Source organism: Salmo salar, chromosome 15, assembly GCF_965601325.2.
Source record: "Salmo salar chromosome 15, fSalSal1, whole genome shotgun sequence".
NCBI lineage: Eukaryota > Metazoa > Chordata > Actinopteri > Salmoniformes > Salmonidae > Salmo > Salmo salar.
In genome coordinates this window covers 71,894,194-71,908,965 of record NC_138305.1, presented here as the reverse complement: position 1 = coordinate 71,908,965, position 14,772 = coordinate 71,894,194, and the positions used below count along the sequence as shown (strand labels likewise).

Sequence of the window (14,772 nt, the reverse complement as noted above, 5' to 3'; positions counted from 1 at the left end):
TAATACTTAGTCACAGATTCCTAAATCATTGCTAAGAATATTGAAAATGATTGCAGTTTCTGGTCATTGTTTTCAGGCTGGTTCTATTGGTGCTAGCTAGGTACCAAGCTAAAGCAAGCTAGCTACCCCAGAAGTTGCTAATAACATCTGGATCAAAAATATTTGCGAGTGAATAACTGCAAACCAAAGTCAACACTAGTAGGGAGACAGCCTACCTCCAGTTTCCATACTGTCATCAATGTTGACGTTTTTTATGTCTAGCTAGGCTGAATCAGGTGCAACTGCTTGGGATGTGTCTGGCAGGCATTAGCAGTAGGGACTCTCAAAGCAGAAGGATTAGCATCTTTTCTCCCCTACCTCTGGGATGGTTGCATGTCGGGGAGAATGTTGGACTACCTACTGGTAGCTAACATTTTTGATCCGTCTCGTTTGATCCTAGTCTTATTTCAAATGCTCACACAGACGTTTTTCCATTCAGTCGAACAAATAGTGGCTTATTACCAACGCGGTATTGTAAACACATAGTGGCCGGTGAGTGTGCTTGTTTGAAGAATGTCGGCCAAAATCTATATTTGTGCTTCTTCAAAAGAGCTTGGACAGCACATCTGGAATCCCCTGTCTGCCTTGAAATTTCTACCTGGGAGAGACCTTGCTGATGCAGTATAACTACCTTGTGTCTTGTTGCTGTGCTCAGTCTTGCCATGGTGTATGATTTTTTTTTTTGGACACTAAACTGTCTTCAGCAACCTCAACTTGTTATCTGAGTTTGGCTGTTCCTCACCCAGTTTTATTCCTCCTACACAGCTGTTTCTCTTTCAGTTAATGATTGTGTTTCAACCTCCATATTGAATTGATGATCATTAGCACCTGTTTGGTATAATTGTTAAATCATACACCTGACTATATGCCTACAAAATCCCTGACTTTGGTTACACCAAATATGGATTTGATTTAGATTTGTCTTCTGTTCACTCATTTTGCATTTAGTTCATTGATAAATATAATCTATTACCTTGTCTATTTTTGAAGGCATTCTTACAGCCTTTTTTCACACCTGCCTAAAACTTTTGGACAGCACTGTACATAAAATGTACTTAAGGTTTATTCAAAGTATATTTGTTTTGCTCTTTATCTAATATACTAAGACTAAGTCCACATTCCCCCCCCCCCCCCGCCAATTTAAATAATTGTAAGTGTATTTAATATACTTAAATGCTAATCAAATACAAATAAAATTGACATTCAATGCATTAAATGTATTTAAAATTGTTCCAATTTAGATCATTTTAAACATACTTAAATATGTTAATAAAGTATGATGTAAGTATATTTAAAAAAAAATTATGTTCGCTTGGGTAGGTCTCCCTTCTGACTAAAACATTATATGTGTGTGTGATAATGTTAGTCTAGTGCAGGGTTGTGAGCTCATGTCACATCCTGACCAGTAAAAGGGGTTATTTGTAATTGTAGTTTGGTCAGGGCGTGGCAGGGGGTGATGGTTTTGTGTGTTTCGGTGTTTTTGGTTTATGTTCTATATTTTCTATTTCTATGTGTATATCTAGTTTTCTATTTCTATGTTGTGTTTTTGGCAATGACCTCCAATTAGAGGCAGCTGGTTGCCGTTGTCTCTAATTGGAGGCCATATTTAGTTGGGTTTGTTTTCACTTGTGTTTTGTGGGTGGTTATCTTCTGTATAGCCTGTGTGCCTTATGGAACTGTTTCGTCGTTTTGTTATTTTTGTTTAAGTGTTCACGTTACTTCCATAAATTAAGAAGATGAACACTTTACCCGCTGCGCCTTGGTCCAATCTTTACGACTCATATGACAGCTCATTATAACTATATACTGTACTTGTAGTGTTGCACGGTATACAGATACCACTCACCTGCTTCTCTCAGCATCCCATACCAGCCCCACTAACCTGCTTCTCTCCGTCAGCTCTTTACGCACGTCCATTTCTCCATCAGTTAAAAAAATATATAATTTAGCCGTTTAGGCCGAGCGGAGATGCAGATCCTGATGAGTCTTCTGTTGTTAGATTTGTACATTTGTTACAGCTTGCAAAGCAAGCAATGTTGATACGTTGTATCATTTCATCGCCTGTTATAATCAAGAACACATACCTGTCTGAGTAGACAAGTGCAAGTTCACTGTCATGCAGACTCTGAATGGCAGAGAGTGAAAATGGAGCACCGCTTCGCGACAGGCATGCTTGCAGCTTTACAGCAAAGAAAACGGCTTGTCTCTAGCCTAAATGGAGACACCTTTTTTCTTTCTATCGGGATTCGCTCACATTTTATATAATCTATAGGGTTATAAAATTGCAAACAGATAGGCCTATATGTGAAAAAAGATAGAAACCGCTCCTTATAAATAACATTGTGTAGACATACAGTTAGACTTATTTCTCTTGAAGCAACCAAACATATGATAAATGTGATTACTTATTTCTATAGTGATTGGATTTTCTTGAGGTTTGTTTCTTGTGGTCTGTTTATATCTCAGCAGACCAGATCCTTAATAATACTCACCTCATAAAAACGAATTATTAGTCGATTACACCTACAGTAGTACTGATGCATAGTACTAGGGATCCCAAGTGGCACAGCAGTCTAAGGCACTGCATCTCAATGCAAAAGGTGTCACTACAGTACCTTGTTCAAATCCAGGCTGCATCACATCTGTGATTCGGAGTCCCATAGGTGTTTGAATGGCACAGGGTTGTACATTGCAAATCCATACTTAAAGAGCATACTTAAATTCACGCAGGACACCGGTTAAGACAGGAGAAATACTCCAGATATAACAGACTGACCCTAGCCCCCCGACACATAAACTACTGCAGCATAAATACTGGAGGCTGAGACAGGAGGGGTCAGGAGACACTGTGGCCCCATCCGATGATACCCCCGGACAGGGCCAAACAGGCAGGATATAACCCCACTCACTTTGCCAAAGCACAGCCCCCACACCACTAGAGGGATATCTTCAACCACCAACTTACCATCCTGAGACAAGGCCAAGTATAGTCCACAAAGATCTCCGCTACGGCACAACCGAAGGGGGGGCGCCAACCCAGACAGGAAGACCACGTCAGTGACTCAACCCACTCAAGTGACGCACCCCTCCTAGGGACGGCATGGAAGAGCACCAGTAAGCCAGTGACTCAGCCCCTGTAATAGGTTTAGAGGCAGAGAATCCCAGTGGATAAATAAGAATGTGTTCTTAACTGACTTGCCTAGTTAAATAAAGGTTAAAATAATTGTACCGACACTCACTCCGCAGTAGTTGGGAAAGGTATGGGGGCTGGACACGCAACGACCCAGACCCTGCTGCTGTCAGAGATCACACATACTGACTCAGGGTAGCAGGGGAACGGGTAGGAGACTCAGACAATGATAATGATGTTTCTAATACCTCTATAATGAATTGCTGTGCTGTAAACATATGCTTGAAAAATAATACAAGTAAAAATGAAACAGGATATAACCAGTATCCCCACAAGGAAAGATGACAATGGTGACGATGACGATGATAGTAGTTCAGCTAACTCTGTCAGACGGAGAGGGGAGAGGTGACAGAGGATGTGGTTAACATCAGCTGAAAAATAGTAGGCCAGGTAGTGTGTGTGTGTGTGTGTGTGTCTCTCTTTCTCGCTCTCTCTTTCCATCTCTCTTACACCTCTTCTCATCTCAAAGTCTTGGTCTGAGTACACAGGAAGTGGAGTTGATGGGCAAAGGCTATAATTGACCATATAGTTTAGAGAGCAATAGTGATCAAATCGTCGAAATGGAACGCACCTATCTTCTACCCTGTGAGTCCCTTAATTGTTTGATTTCAGCTTTAATTTGAGGGTATTTTCATCCATATCGGTTAAACCGTTTAGCGTTTAGAAATTACAGCAGTTTTTGTACGTAGTCCCCCTATATTTTTTTGGGGGGAGGGGTGTTGGTAGGTCAGCTTTAATATTGCAGATTTCCAATCCCCCATATATACAGTACCCAGCCAAATGTTTGGACACACCTGCTCATTCAAGTGTTTTTCTACATTGTAGAATAATAGTGAAGACATCAAAACTATGAAAAAACACACATGGAATCATGTAGTAACCAAAAAAGGGTTAAACAAAACAAAATAGATGTTATATTTGAGATTCTTCAAAGTAGCCGCTCTTTGCCTTGATGAATTCAAGGCACTCTTAACCAGCATGGCTAACACAGAATTCCGCAGCGATACGCCATCTCATCTGGTTTGCGCTTAGTGGGACTATCATTTGTTTTTCAACAGGACAATGACCCAAAACACACCTCCAGGCTGTGTAAGGGCTAATTTACCAAGGAGTGTGATGGAGTGCTGTATCAGCTGACCTGGCCTCCACAATCACCCGACCTCAACCCAATTGAGATGGTTTGGGATGAGTTGGACCGCAGAGTGAAGGAAAAGCAGCCAACAAGTGCTCAGAATATGTGGTAACTCCTTCAAGACTGTTGGAAAAGCATTCCTCATGAAGCTGGTTGAGAGAATTCCAAGAGTGTGCAAAGCTGTCATCAAGGCAAAGGGTGGCTACTTTGAAGAATCTCAAATATAAAATATATTTTGATTTGTTTACTACATGATTCCATATGTGTTATTTCATACAATGTAGAAAATAGTAAAAATAAAGAAAAACCCTTGAATGAGTAGGTGTGTCCAAACTTTTGACTGGTACTGTATATATATATATATTTTTCATATTTTATAATATATTTTCCTTTACTATTTCCCCCTAACCCTACCTCCCCTCCCCTAATTGGACTAAACTAATGTACAACAATACTTAGGCTTCTACTTCCAGCTTATACATACTATATTTTTTACGGACATGGTACACGGACAGGGTACATTTCATATTAGTTTTATATCTATTTTTAAAGTCCTAACCTCCCCTGTTATTGTAATGGGGCGAGGTTAACATGTTTTGTGGGTACGATATTTGTGAGTCTGTAACTTTCTCACTCATCGTTATTCACGATTTATTCAGGACTATCCGTAATCATGGTAACATACACATTAATGTAGAAGTGTTTAGAAACATATTCTATTTACAATAAAAGTGACAAAAAATTACACGATACATTATTTGCCATTCATTTCTATTGGGCACATAATAATCTGAAACACAAGCCAAACAAACAGCAAATGCATCCAACAAGTTTGTAGAGTCACAAGCTTGACTTACAGTAATCATTGTGTGCTTGGAATATGGGACCAAATACTAAACTTTGGACTACTTTAATACACATGCACTGAGTGTACAAAACATTAAGAACATCTGCTCTTTCCATGACATACTGGCCAGGTGGCTGAATTCAGCTGAAAGCCATGATCCCTTATTGATGTCACCTGTTAAATCCACTTCAATCAGTGTAGATGAAGGGGAGGAGACAGGTAATTAATGAAGGATTTTATGACAATTGAGAATTTTTCAAAAATATTTCTTTTATTTCACCTTTATTTAACCAGGTAGGCTAGTTGAGAACAAGTTCTCATTTACAATTGCGACCTGGCCAAGATAAAGCAAAGCAGTTCGACACATGCAACAACACAGAGTTTCACATGGAATAAACAAACATACAGTCAATAATACAGTAGAAAAAGTCTATATACAGTGTGTGCAAATTAGGTAAGATAAGGGAGGTAAGGCAATAAATAGGCCATGGTGGCAAAGTAATTACAATATAGCAATAAAACACTGGAATGGTAGATGTGCAGAAGATGAATGTGCAAGTGGAGATACTGGGGTGCAAAGGAGCAAGATAAATAAATAAATACAGTATGGAGACGAGGTAGTTGGATGGGCTATTTGCAGATGGGCTATGTACAGGTGCAGTGATCTGTGAGCTGCTCTTACAGCTGGTGCTTAAAGCTAGTGAGGGAGATATGAGTCTCTAGCTTCAGTGATTTTGCAGTTCGTTCGAGTCATTGGCAGCAGAGAACTGGAAAGAAAGGCGGCCAAAGTAGGAATTGGCTTTGGGGATTACCAGTGAGATATACCTGCTGTAGTAACATGGATTGTATATGTGTACCATTCAGAGAGTGAATGGGCAAGATTAAAGATTTAAGTGCCTTTGAACGGGGTATGGTAGTAGGTGCCAGGCGCACCGATTTGTGTCAAGAACTGCAATGCTGCTGGGTTTTTCACGCTCAACAGTTTGCCCTGTGTATCAAGATTTGTCCACCACCCAAAGGACACCCAGCCAACTTAACACAACTGTGGGAAGCATTGGAGTTAACATGGGCCAGTTCAATATTAGGAAGGTATTCTTAATGTTTGGTATACTCAGTGAATACAGTGTAAGTGAATTTGTCCTAATGCTTTTGGTCCCCTAAAATGTAAAACAAAAAGTGCTGTAAACGTGCTGTAAACGGTTCGCCTGATATGGATGAAAATACCCTGAAATTAAAGCTGAAAGTCTGCACTTTAAACTCATAGTCACTGTATTATTTCATTGTATTTCATTGTATTATTTCTCAATAATTACGGGGGGGGCACAGCATATGGTTTAATATCCAGTGCTTGATTTTAGCAGGCGCTCACCGGAACTGAGTACTGGCACCTCAAACGTTTTACTGCTTGAGTTCCTGCAGCTTTATAGAATATTTTCTCAAAAGTACTGTGCAGTTCCTGCACCTATAAACAGTACAGGTACCAAAAATGACCATCGGCACCTATTTTAGTTCAAGTCAAGCACTGTTAATATCTATATGGTTTAATATATGTATTGTTTAATATATGTTTGGTTTAACATATGTATTGTTTAATATCTGTGTGGTTTAATATCTGTATGGTTTAATAACTGGGTGGTTTAATATCTGCATGGTTTAATATCTGTATGGTTTAATACAGTATCTGTATGGTTTAATATGAGTATACATCATGTGTCATGGTGATAGTTCTCTCTCTGTGTGTTTCAGTGCTGTTGACTACACTGGTATACTCTAGCCTCGGTCACAGGGGAGGTGAGTACATTTCTGTTTATTCATCACAACTGCTCTATTTTCACCTCCCTTTTCTCCTCCACTTCTCTCTCTCTCTCTCTCTCTCTCTCTTCCTTCTCATTTTATTGCCTCCATCTTAAAGCCAATTTATGCTTGATCCGAAAATGTGGTCAGTGGATTCGTATGGAGTGTGTGACGCAATTGCTGAACCTCCAGACGCATGCTGAGGCCAAATTGAGCTCCGTACCTCATCGCTGTGCGCCTCTCAAATGTTGTAACAATGTGGAGGGATCCATATAGGTCCACATTGACATGATTGGTTGACAGTAGGTGGGGGCGGGAGATCCAGTATAAACACAAACTCACCTTCTTGACAAACTTCCTTCACAACGACTCTGCGCTGGTCGGCGAAGCTCAATAAGTATGAAAGTCCTGACGTCTGCCGAGGCTCCATCGCAGTAAATGCTGTACGGCCACTTCAGACGTCGGATTGACCATGCAGAGCCTTTTATTAAATTCACGTATTGTGTTTGATCATGTTAGTACAGGCCCCAAATGTATCAAGTGTTTCAGAGTAGAAGTGATGATCTATGTTCAGGCCCCCCCTGTCCATGTAATCTTATTCATTATGAACTAAAAGACAAAACTGGTCCCAGGTCAGCACACGTACTCTGACACGCTTGATACGACTTTTACCCCAGTAGTCTTTTGTGTTTTCCTGGCTTGTGGTTTGGCGGTCTGGGGGTTTTTGAGACCCTGCTGCCTCTATAGCGAGTGTATCCCAAATGTACATAGTGCACTACTTTAGACCAGAGCCCTATGGGCCTTGGTCAAATGTAGTGCACACATAGGGAATAGGGTGCCATTTGGAGCGCAGCTCATAGAAACTCTGTTTGGTCTCACTTCTCATGAAGCAATTGCCACTGCAGAAGACACCCACCACAGAAGCAATGATTAGGGCCTACAGACAGATCTCAGTTCAATTTGAGTCTGTCTCTCTGAGCTGTGAGGTTTAGAGGAGTTCTACTGGATGGAAACTGTAGAGATACACATTAAAAAACACATTCAGAATTGTAATATATATAACAATTTAATCTTATGTACAATGTGTCTGTCTGTCCGCCCTTCTGTCCGTTTCTCTCTCTCTCTCTCTCTCTCTCTCTCTCTCTCTCTCGCTCTCTCTCGCTCTCTCTCTCTCTCTCTCTCTCTCTCTCTCAGGTCGGTCTCCTTCAGCCTCTCTGAGCATCAGTCCCGACAGATCTCAGTTCCTTGAATATATGTCTTTCTCTCTGAGCTGTGAGGCTCAGGGGAGTTCTACTGGATGGAGACTGAAGAGATACACAGCGACTGTGAAACAGTCAGAGTCTGGAGTCGACTGGGGGTTCAATCAATCCAACTACGTCATCAAGACAGCCAAAACATCAGACAGTGGAGTGTACTGGTGTGAGTCTGGGTCTGGAGAACACAGCAATGCTGTCAACATCACAGTACATGGTACGTCCAGATAGATACACAATAAACTAGAACCTACATAATCAACTGGCGGACTGCGGAACAGATCCGGACCCAGAATGGGGTCAATACAGACCGCAGGTCCCAAAACAAAAGGACCCAATTTTTTACATGGTCGGGCTTCGGCCCCTGGTATCATATAAACACACATAAGACATGGAAAAGTTAATAGAATTGCAGGAAAGTCGCTTTAAAACAGAAACAGAAAATCTCTGCCCCATGCAAAATGTGTAGAAACTGCACATTTTCTCTGGGGGTTTGTTACAATGCCATTATCCATCTGGACCTTTACTGGACATTATCCATCTGGACATCATCCATTATCCATCTGGACATCTGGACATTATCCATTATCCATCTGGACCTTATCCATTATCCATCTGGACATTATCCATCTGGACCTTATCCATTATCCATCTGGACCTTATCCATTATCCATCTGGACATTATCCATCTGGACCGTATCCATTATCCATCTGGACATTATCCATCTGGACCTTTGCTGGACATTTTCCATCTGGACATCATCTATTATCCATCTTGACATCATCCATTATCCATCTGGACATCATCCATTATCCATCTGGACATTATCCATCTGGACATCATCCATTATCCATCTGGACATCATCCATTATCCATCTGGACATCTGGACATTATCCATCTGGACATCATCCATTATCTATCTGGACATTATCCATCTGGACATCATCCATTATCCATCTGGACCTTTGCCACCTAGGAAATGTGTGTGAAGGGACCTTCTCAAATAGTACCTGAGTACCCCTGGACTAGAACCTTCAAACTCAACACAGGACCTCGAAGCCAGTTCCACTGTATTTTTTTCATTTTCCCCCTCTGATCAGGGACTGATTTAGACCTGGAACACCAGGTGTGTGCAATTAATTATCGGGTAGAACAGAAAACCAGCAGGCTCCGGATCTCGTAGGGTAAGAGTTGAATAGCCCTGGACTAGAAGCTATCACTATACCATTGTCTGTAAATTATGTTACATTATTATTTTATTTTGATTATCTGATGATGTTATAATTGTCCTGCTTACAGGTGGTGCTGTGATCTTAGAGAGCCCCACCCTTCCTGTGACTGAGGATGATTCTGTGACTCTACGCTGCAAATATCAGGCAACTCCATCTGAACTCACAGCTGATTTCTACAAAGATGGATCCCTCATCAGGACTGAGACGACAGGACAGATGACCATCCCTGCAGTATCCAAGTCAGATGAAGGGCTCTACAAGTGTAACAACTCTGAAGGAGAATCACCAGTGAGCTGGATGACTGTGACAGGTGAGTAAAATAAAATCACATGCAGAATTATAATATTTTTTAAAAATCATATATTTCTTATTCTGGTTTAGTTAATATAAATGGGAAGCCATTCCTGTACGTTTGTATGTGCAATGTGTCCTGTCTTTCTCTCCCTCTCTCCCTCTCTCTCAGGTTGGTCTTCAGCCTCCCTGAGTATCAGTCCCGACAGATCTCAGTTCCTTGAATATAAGTCTGTCTCTCTGAGCTGTGAGGTTCAGGTGAGCTCTGCTAGATGGAGACTGAAGAGGTACACAGTGACTGGAGTCGACTGGGGGTTCAATCACGGTTCCAAATACGTCATCAAGACAGCCAAAACATCAGACAGTGGAGTGTACTGGTGTGAGTCTCGGTCTGGACAATGCAGCAATGCTGTCAACATCACAGTACATGGTACGTCCACCGACAATCTTTACATTAGTGTTTATTGCCTTTGCAGTACATACATTACCGTATTATTTTAGGTCAAATAGCTCATCCAGTTTTTTATCAATCCATTCCTGGGGTACCCAAAGGGTGTGCACATTTTTGTTCCAGCCCAACACTAACAGAACTGATACAACCAATCTAGGGCTTGGTGCTTGCTTAATTTGTTAAATCGTTGTGTTTTGCAGGACTAGAGAAAAAAAAATTGCACACCCCAGGGGTTCCCCAGCAATGGATTGATAAACACTGACTAACCTTTCATTCATACAGGTGGTGCTGTGATCCTGGAGAGCCCCGCCCTTCCTGTAACTGAAGGAGATTCTGTGACTCTGCGCTGCAGACATGAAGACAAGAAAACGAAGGACACGTCCTCAAACTTCACAGCTGATTTCTACAAAGATGGATCCCTCATCAGGACTGAGACGACAGGACAGATGACCATCCCTGCAGTATCCAAGTCAGATGAAGGGCTCTACAAGTGTAACAACTCTGAAGGAGAATCACCAGAGAGCTGGATGACTGTGACAGGTGTGTGTGTGTGTGTGTGTGCGTGCATAGAAGTATTTTTAAATTGTATAATTCTCTTTCTAGGCCCAGGGCCAGTGCGGTCCAAGTCTCTGTCCAGGCTGCTGTGGAGTCTTCTGGTGGTGTCTCTTTACCTGACCATCGTACTGCTGGTGAAATGCCGTAGGCGCCGGGCTCAAGGTGAGGACCCTCGACCATGTTATGGAGTATACATTTACAATTTGTAACAGCCTTCAATTGTTGACATTGAACCATGCTTTAAAGTGTTGATAACTAGCTCTGATTGAGTCATGTTGTAAAGTGTTGATAACTGTAGCTCTGATTGAACCATGTTGTTAAGTGTTGATAACTAGCTCTGATTGAGTCATGTTGTAAAGTGTTGATAACTGTAGCTCTGATTGAACCATGTTGTAAAGTGTTGATAACTAGCTCTTATTGAACCATGTTGTAAAGTGTTGATAACTAACTCTGATTGAGTCATGTTGTAAAGTGTTGATAACTGTAGCTCTGATTGAGTCATGTTGTAAAGTGTTGATAACTGTAGCTCTGATTGAACCATGTTGTAGTGTTGATAACTAGCTCTGATTGAACTATGTTGTAAAGTGTTGATAACTAGCTCTCATTCAAACCTGCTGTAAAGTGTTGATAACTAGCTCTGATTGAACCATGTTGTAAAATGTTGATAACTAGCTCTGATTGAACCATGTTGTAAAGTGTTCATAACTAGCTCTGAAGTTTTGATAACTAGCTCTGATTGAACCATGTTGTAAAGTGTTGATAACTAGTTCTGATTGAACTATGTTGTAAAGTGTTGATAACTAGCTCTCATTCAAACCTGCTGTAAAGTGTTGATAACTAGCTCTGATTGAACCATGTTGTAAAGTGTTGATAACTAGCTCTGATTGAACCATGTTGTAAAGTGTTGATAACTAGTTCTGATTGAACCATGTTGTAAAGTGTTGATAACTAGCTCTGAAGTTTTGATAACTAGCTCTGATTGAACCATGTTGTAAAGTGTTGATAACTAATTCTGATTGAACCATGTTGTAAAGTGTTGATAACTAGCTCTGATTGAACCATGTTGTAAAGTGTTGATAACTAGCTCTGATTGAACCATGTTGTAAAGTGTTGATAACTAGCTCTGATTGAACCATGTTGTAAAGTGTTGATAACTAGCTCTGATTGAACCATGTTGTAAAGTTTTGATAACTATGTTTAGGGGAAATCAGGGTACCCAGGAAGACACGCCAAGACCAACCAGGTGACAGTCTCTACCTTTCAACCATAAAAATGATTTAGCACAGGTGTTCTAAACCGAATGTGGAACTGGTTTAATGTGGCTGAGGTCAACACCACTCAGGTGAGTTTCTCTATCCTACACCATTACTGAACATAGGTAACACTGAATGCAGGTTAGTCCAATCAGCCACTCTTTCAACTCCTGCTATTTATGCCTTCAACGGCTTGGGACTGTGTGTGCTGCACAATAGCTGTTGCATACATACAGAGTTGACTATGCAATAAGGCCCGAGGATGGCCAATATACCACGGCTAAGGGCTGTTCTGCCTTTAGCCGTAGCCTTATTGCTATTATAAACTAGTTACCAACGTAATTACAGTAGTTCAAATAAATGTTTTGTCATACCCGTGGTATACCGTCTGATATACCACAGCTGTCAGCCAATCAGCATTCAGGGCTCGAACCACCCAGTTTAGAATTGTTATTAATGTACTGTATATGAAAGTATACACAGTGTTTGAGGAAATATGATTAGAGTATTTTATGAAATATAATGTCACAGACATGTCCCCTTCTGTTGAGCAGGTCAGCATGTTGAAGAGTGAGCTCACCGGATCACCATAACAACCATCAGAATGGAACGCACGGACTTCTAATCTGGAACTGTGAAACATTGTTATTTCTTAGCTTTTAGCTTTGCATGCTGGTACAATAGTGCCATGTTATAAAATGTGATTTATTAACTATATTCTTTTTTTTTGTTTACTCTATCTTTATGACATGTATGCAAAATAATTTCTATGTTTTAATAAATGTTTTATGGGGAATTAGTAGATTTTGTGTTATCTAGATTTTTATCTGGATTCATATATATCTTATTCTTGGTGTACTTAGTGTTAATTCAGGTGCTGATGATATTATAATCAATCAATTGTAAATGTCCTCATTTTTCATCGCTATACACACAAGATGGATGACCTATCCTTGTTTAGAGGTTATTGTTACTAAACACAGATTTAGTGTACAGTACTTTGATGTAGACATATTATTAACGTTCCGGTACTTAAACAATGTTTATTTCAATCTGTCTAGAGTAGAAAACAAAAACAAGTGAAGATATCTTTGTTGTTGTTAAGCAATAACTAATGATGCATTTCTTCAGCAAACCCATGTTTTGTACATTTTCTTTCATTTTGGTTACATATGGCATACAAATGTAATGCACCTGGGGAATCCGAATGTCTTTTGAACATCCTGCTAGGTTCATCCTCTCTGAGCATGAGTTATAGGGAAGAGGTGAATGCAGCCACCACTCTTGCCCATGGCATGTAATGGTGCCTCTCTGTGAAAGTGCAAACACCTACAGTACATGATGCACACTACAGGGAGAAAGGTAACAGAACACAGCCTACCAGTGACTGTCACGCACTGACCTGAGAGAGACGTTTTATTTCTCTATTTTGTTAGGTCAGGGTGTGGGGTGGGTATTCTATGTGTTGTATTTCTTTGTTTTGGCCTAGTATGGTTTCCAATCAGTGGCAGCTGTCTATCGTTGTCTCTGATTGGGAATCATACTTCGGCAGCCCTTTTTCCCTCCTTCAGTGTGGGATCTTATTTTTGTACAGCTCAGTTTAGCCTGCAGAACGTGACGTTCGTTTTCTGTTTATTGTTTTGATTTAGTGTTCTGAGTTCAAATAAATGTATCATGAGCACTCACCACGCTGCACCTTGGTCTCCTCATTACGACGATCGTCACAGTGACTGATGATGAGGCAGGAGTTATTACATGGAGTATAGCTCCTTCTGCTGGAGAAAAGTTAGACTTGAAAGTCAACTTTTTATTTAACTAGGCAAGTCAGTTAACTTTTTAAGGTATAGGGGGCAGTATTTTCATTTTCGGATGAAAAGCGTGCCCAGAGTAAACTGCCTAATACTCGGGCCCAGAGTCAAATATTTGCATATTATTAGTAGATTTGGATAGAAAACACTCTGACGGTTCTAAAACTGTTTGAATGATGTCTGTGAGTATAACAGAACTCATATGGCAGGCAAAAACCTGAGAAAAATCCAACCAGGAAGTGGGAAATCTGAGAATTGTAGTTCTTCTTTTGAATCCCTATCGAAACTACAGTGTCTGTGGGGTCACGTTGCACTTCCTAAGGCTTCCATTGGCTGTCAACAGCCTTTAGAAATGTGTTTCATCCTTCTCCTGTTACTGGGCAGAAAATAGGAGCTCAGTGTAGACTGACAGTGAAATGCTTACTTATGGGCCCTTCCCAATAATGCAGAGAGAAAAACATAGAAAATATCAATTCATAATGAGTAACGATAACACGGGGTACCAGTACCAAGTCGATGTGCAGGGGTACAAGGTAATTGAGGTAGATATGTAGAAGTCACTTTACCTCTACCTACATGTACATATTACCTCAACTATTTATTTATTTATTTTTTACTTTATTTTATTAAATACTTCTTAACACTTATTCTTCTTAAAACTGCATTGTTGGTTGAGGGCTTGTTGTATTTGAAGCATGTGACAAATACAATTTGATTTGATTTGATATAGGTAGGGGTAGGCAACAGGATAGATAATAAACAGTCGCAGCATGTGATGAGTCAAAAGAGTTATTGCACAAAGGGTAAATGCAGGTAGTCCAGGTAGCCATTTGATGACCTATCTAGCAGTCTTGTTTAGAAGTCTTATGTCTTGGGGCTAGAAGCTGTTCAGGGTCCTGTTGGTTCCAGACTTGGTGCATCAGTA

The 14,772-nt window shown here is 40.5% G+C and overlaps 1 protein-coding gene across 2 annotated transcripts; it reads left to right on the top strand.

Annotated features, from left to right (window-relative positions):
* The first annotated feature begins 3,627 nt into the window (after positions 1–3,627).
* Positions 3,628–13,724, top strand: LOC145860901 (high affinity immunoglobulin gamma Fc receptor I-like). Of its 2 annotated transcripts, XM_082962021.1 has the most exons (9): positions 3,628–3,814; positions 6,955–6,999; positions 8,197–8,472; positions 9,557–9,799; positions 9,953–10,210; positions 10,514–10,771; positions 10,835–10,948; positions 11,988–12,029; positions 12,594–13,724. In XM_082962021.1, the coding sequence occupies exons 1-9, from the start codon at positions 3,790–3,792 to the stop codon at positions 12,611–12,613; spliced, it is 1,281 nt and encodes a 426-aa protein (XP_082818147.1). In that variant the 5' UTR covers positions 3,628–3,789; the 3' UTR covers positions 12,614–13,724. The 2 variants fall into 2 exon arrangements, with proteins under 2 accessions (XP_082818147.1, XP_082818146.1); XM_082962020.1 differs by having other exon boundaries at positions 10,514–10,948.
* Positions 13,725–14,772: the final 1,048 nt, after the last annotated feature.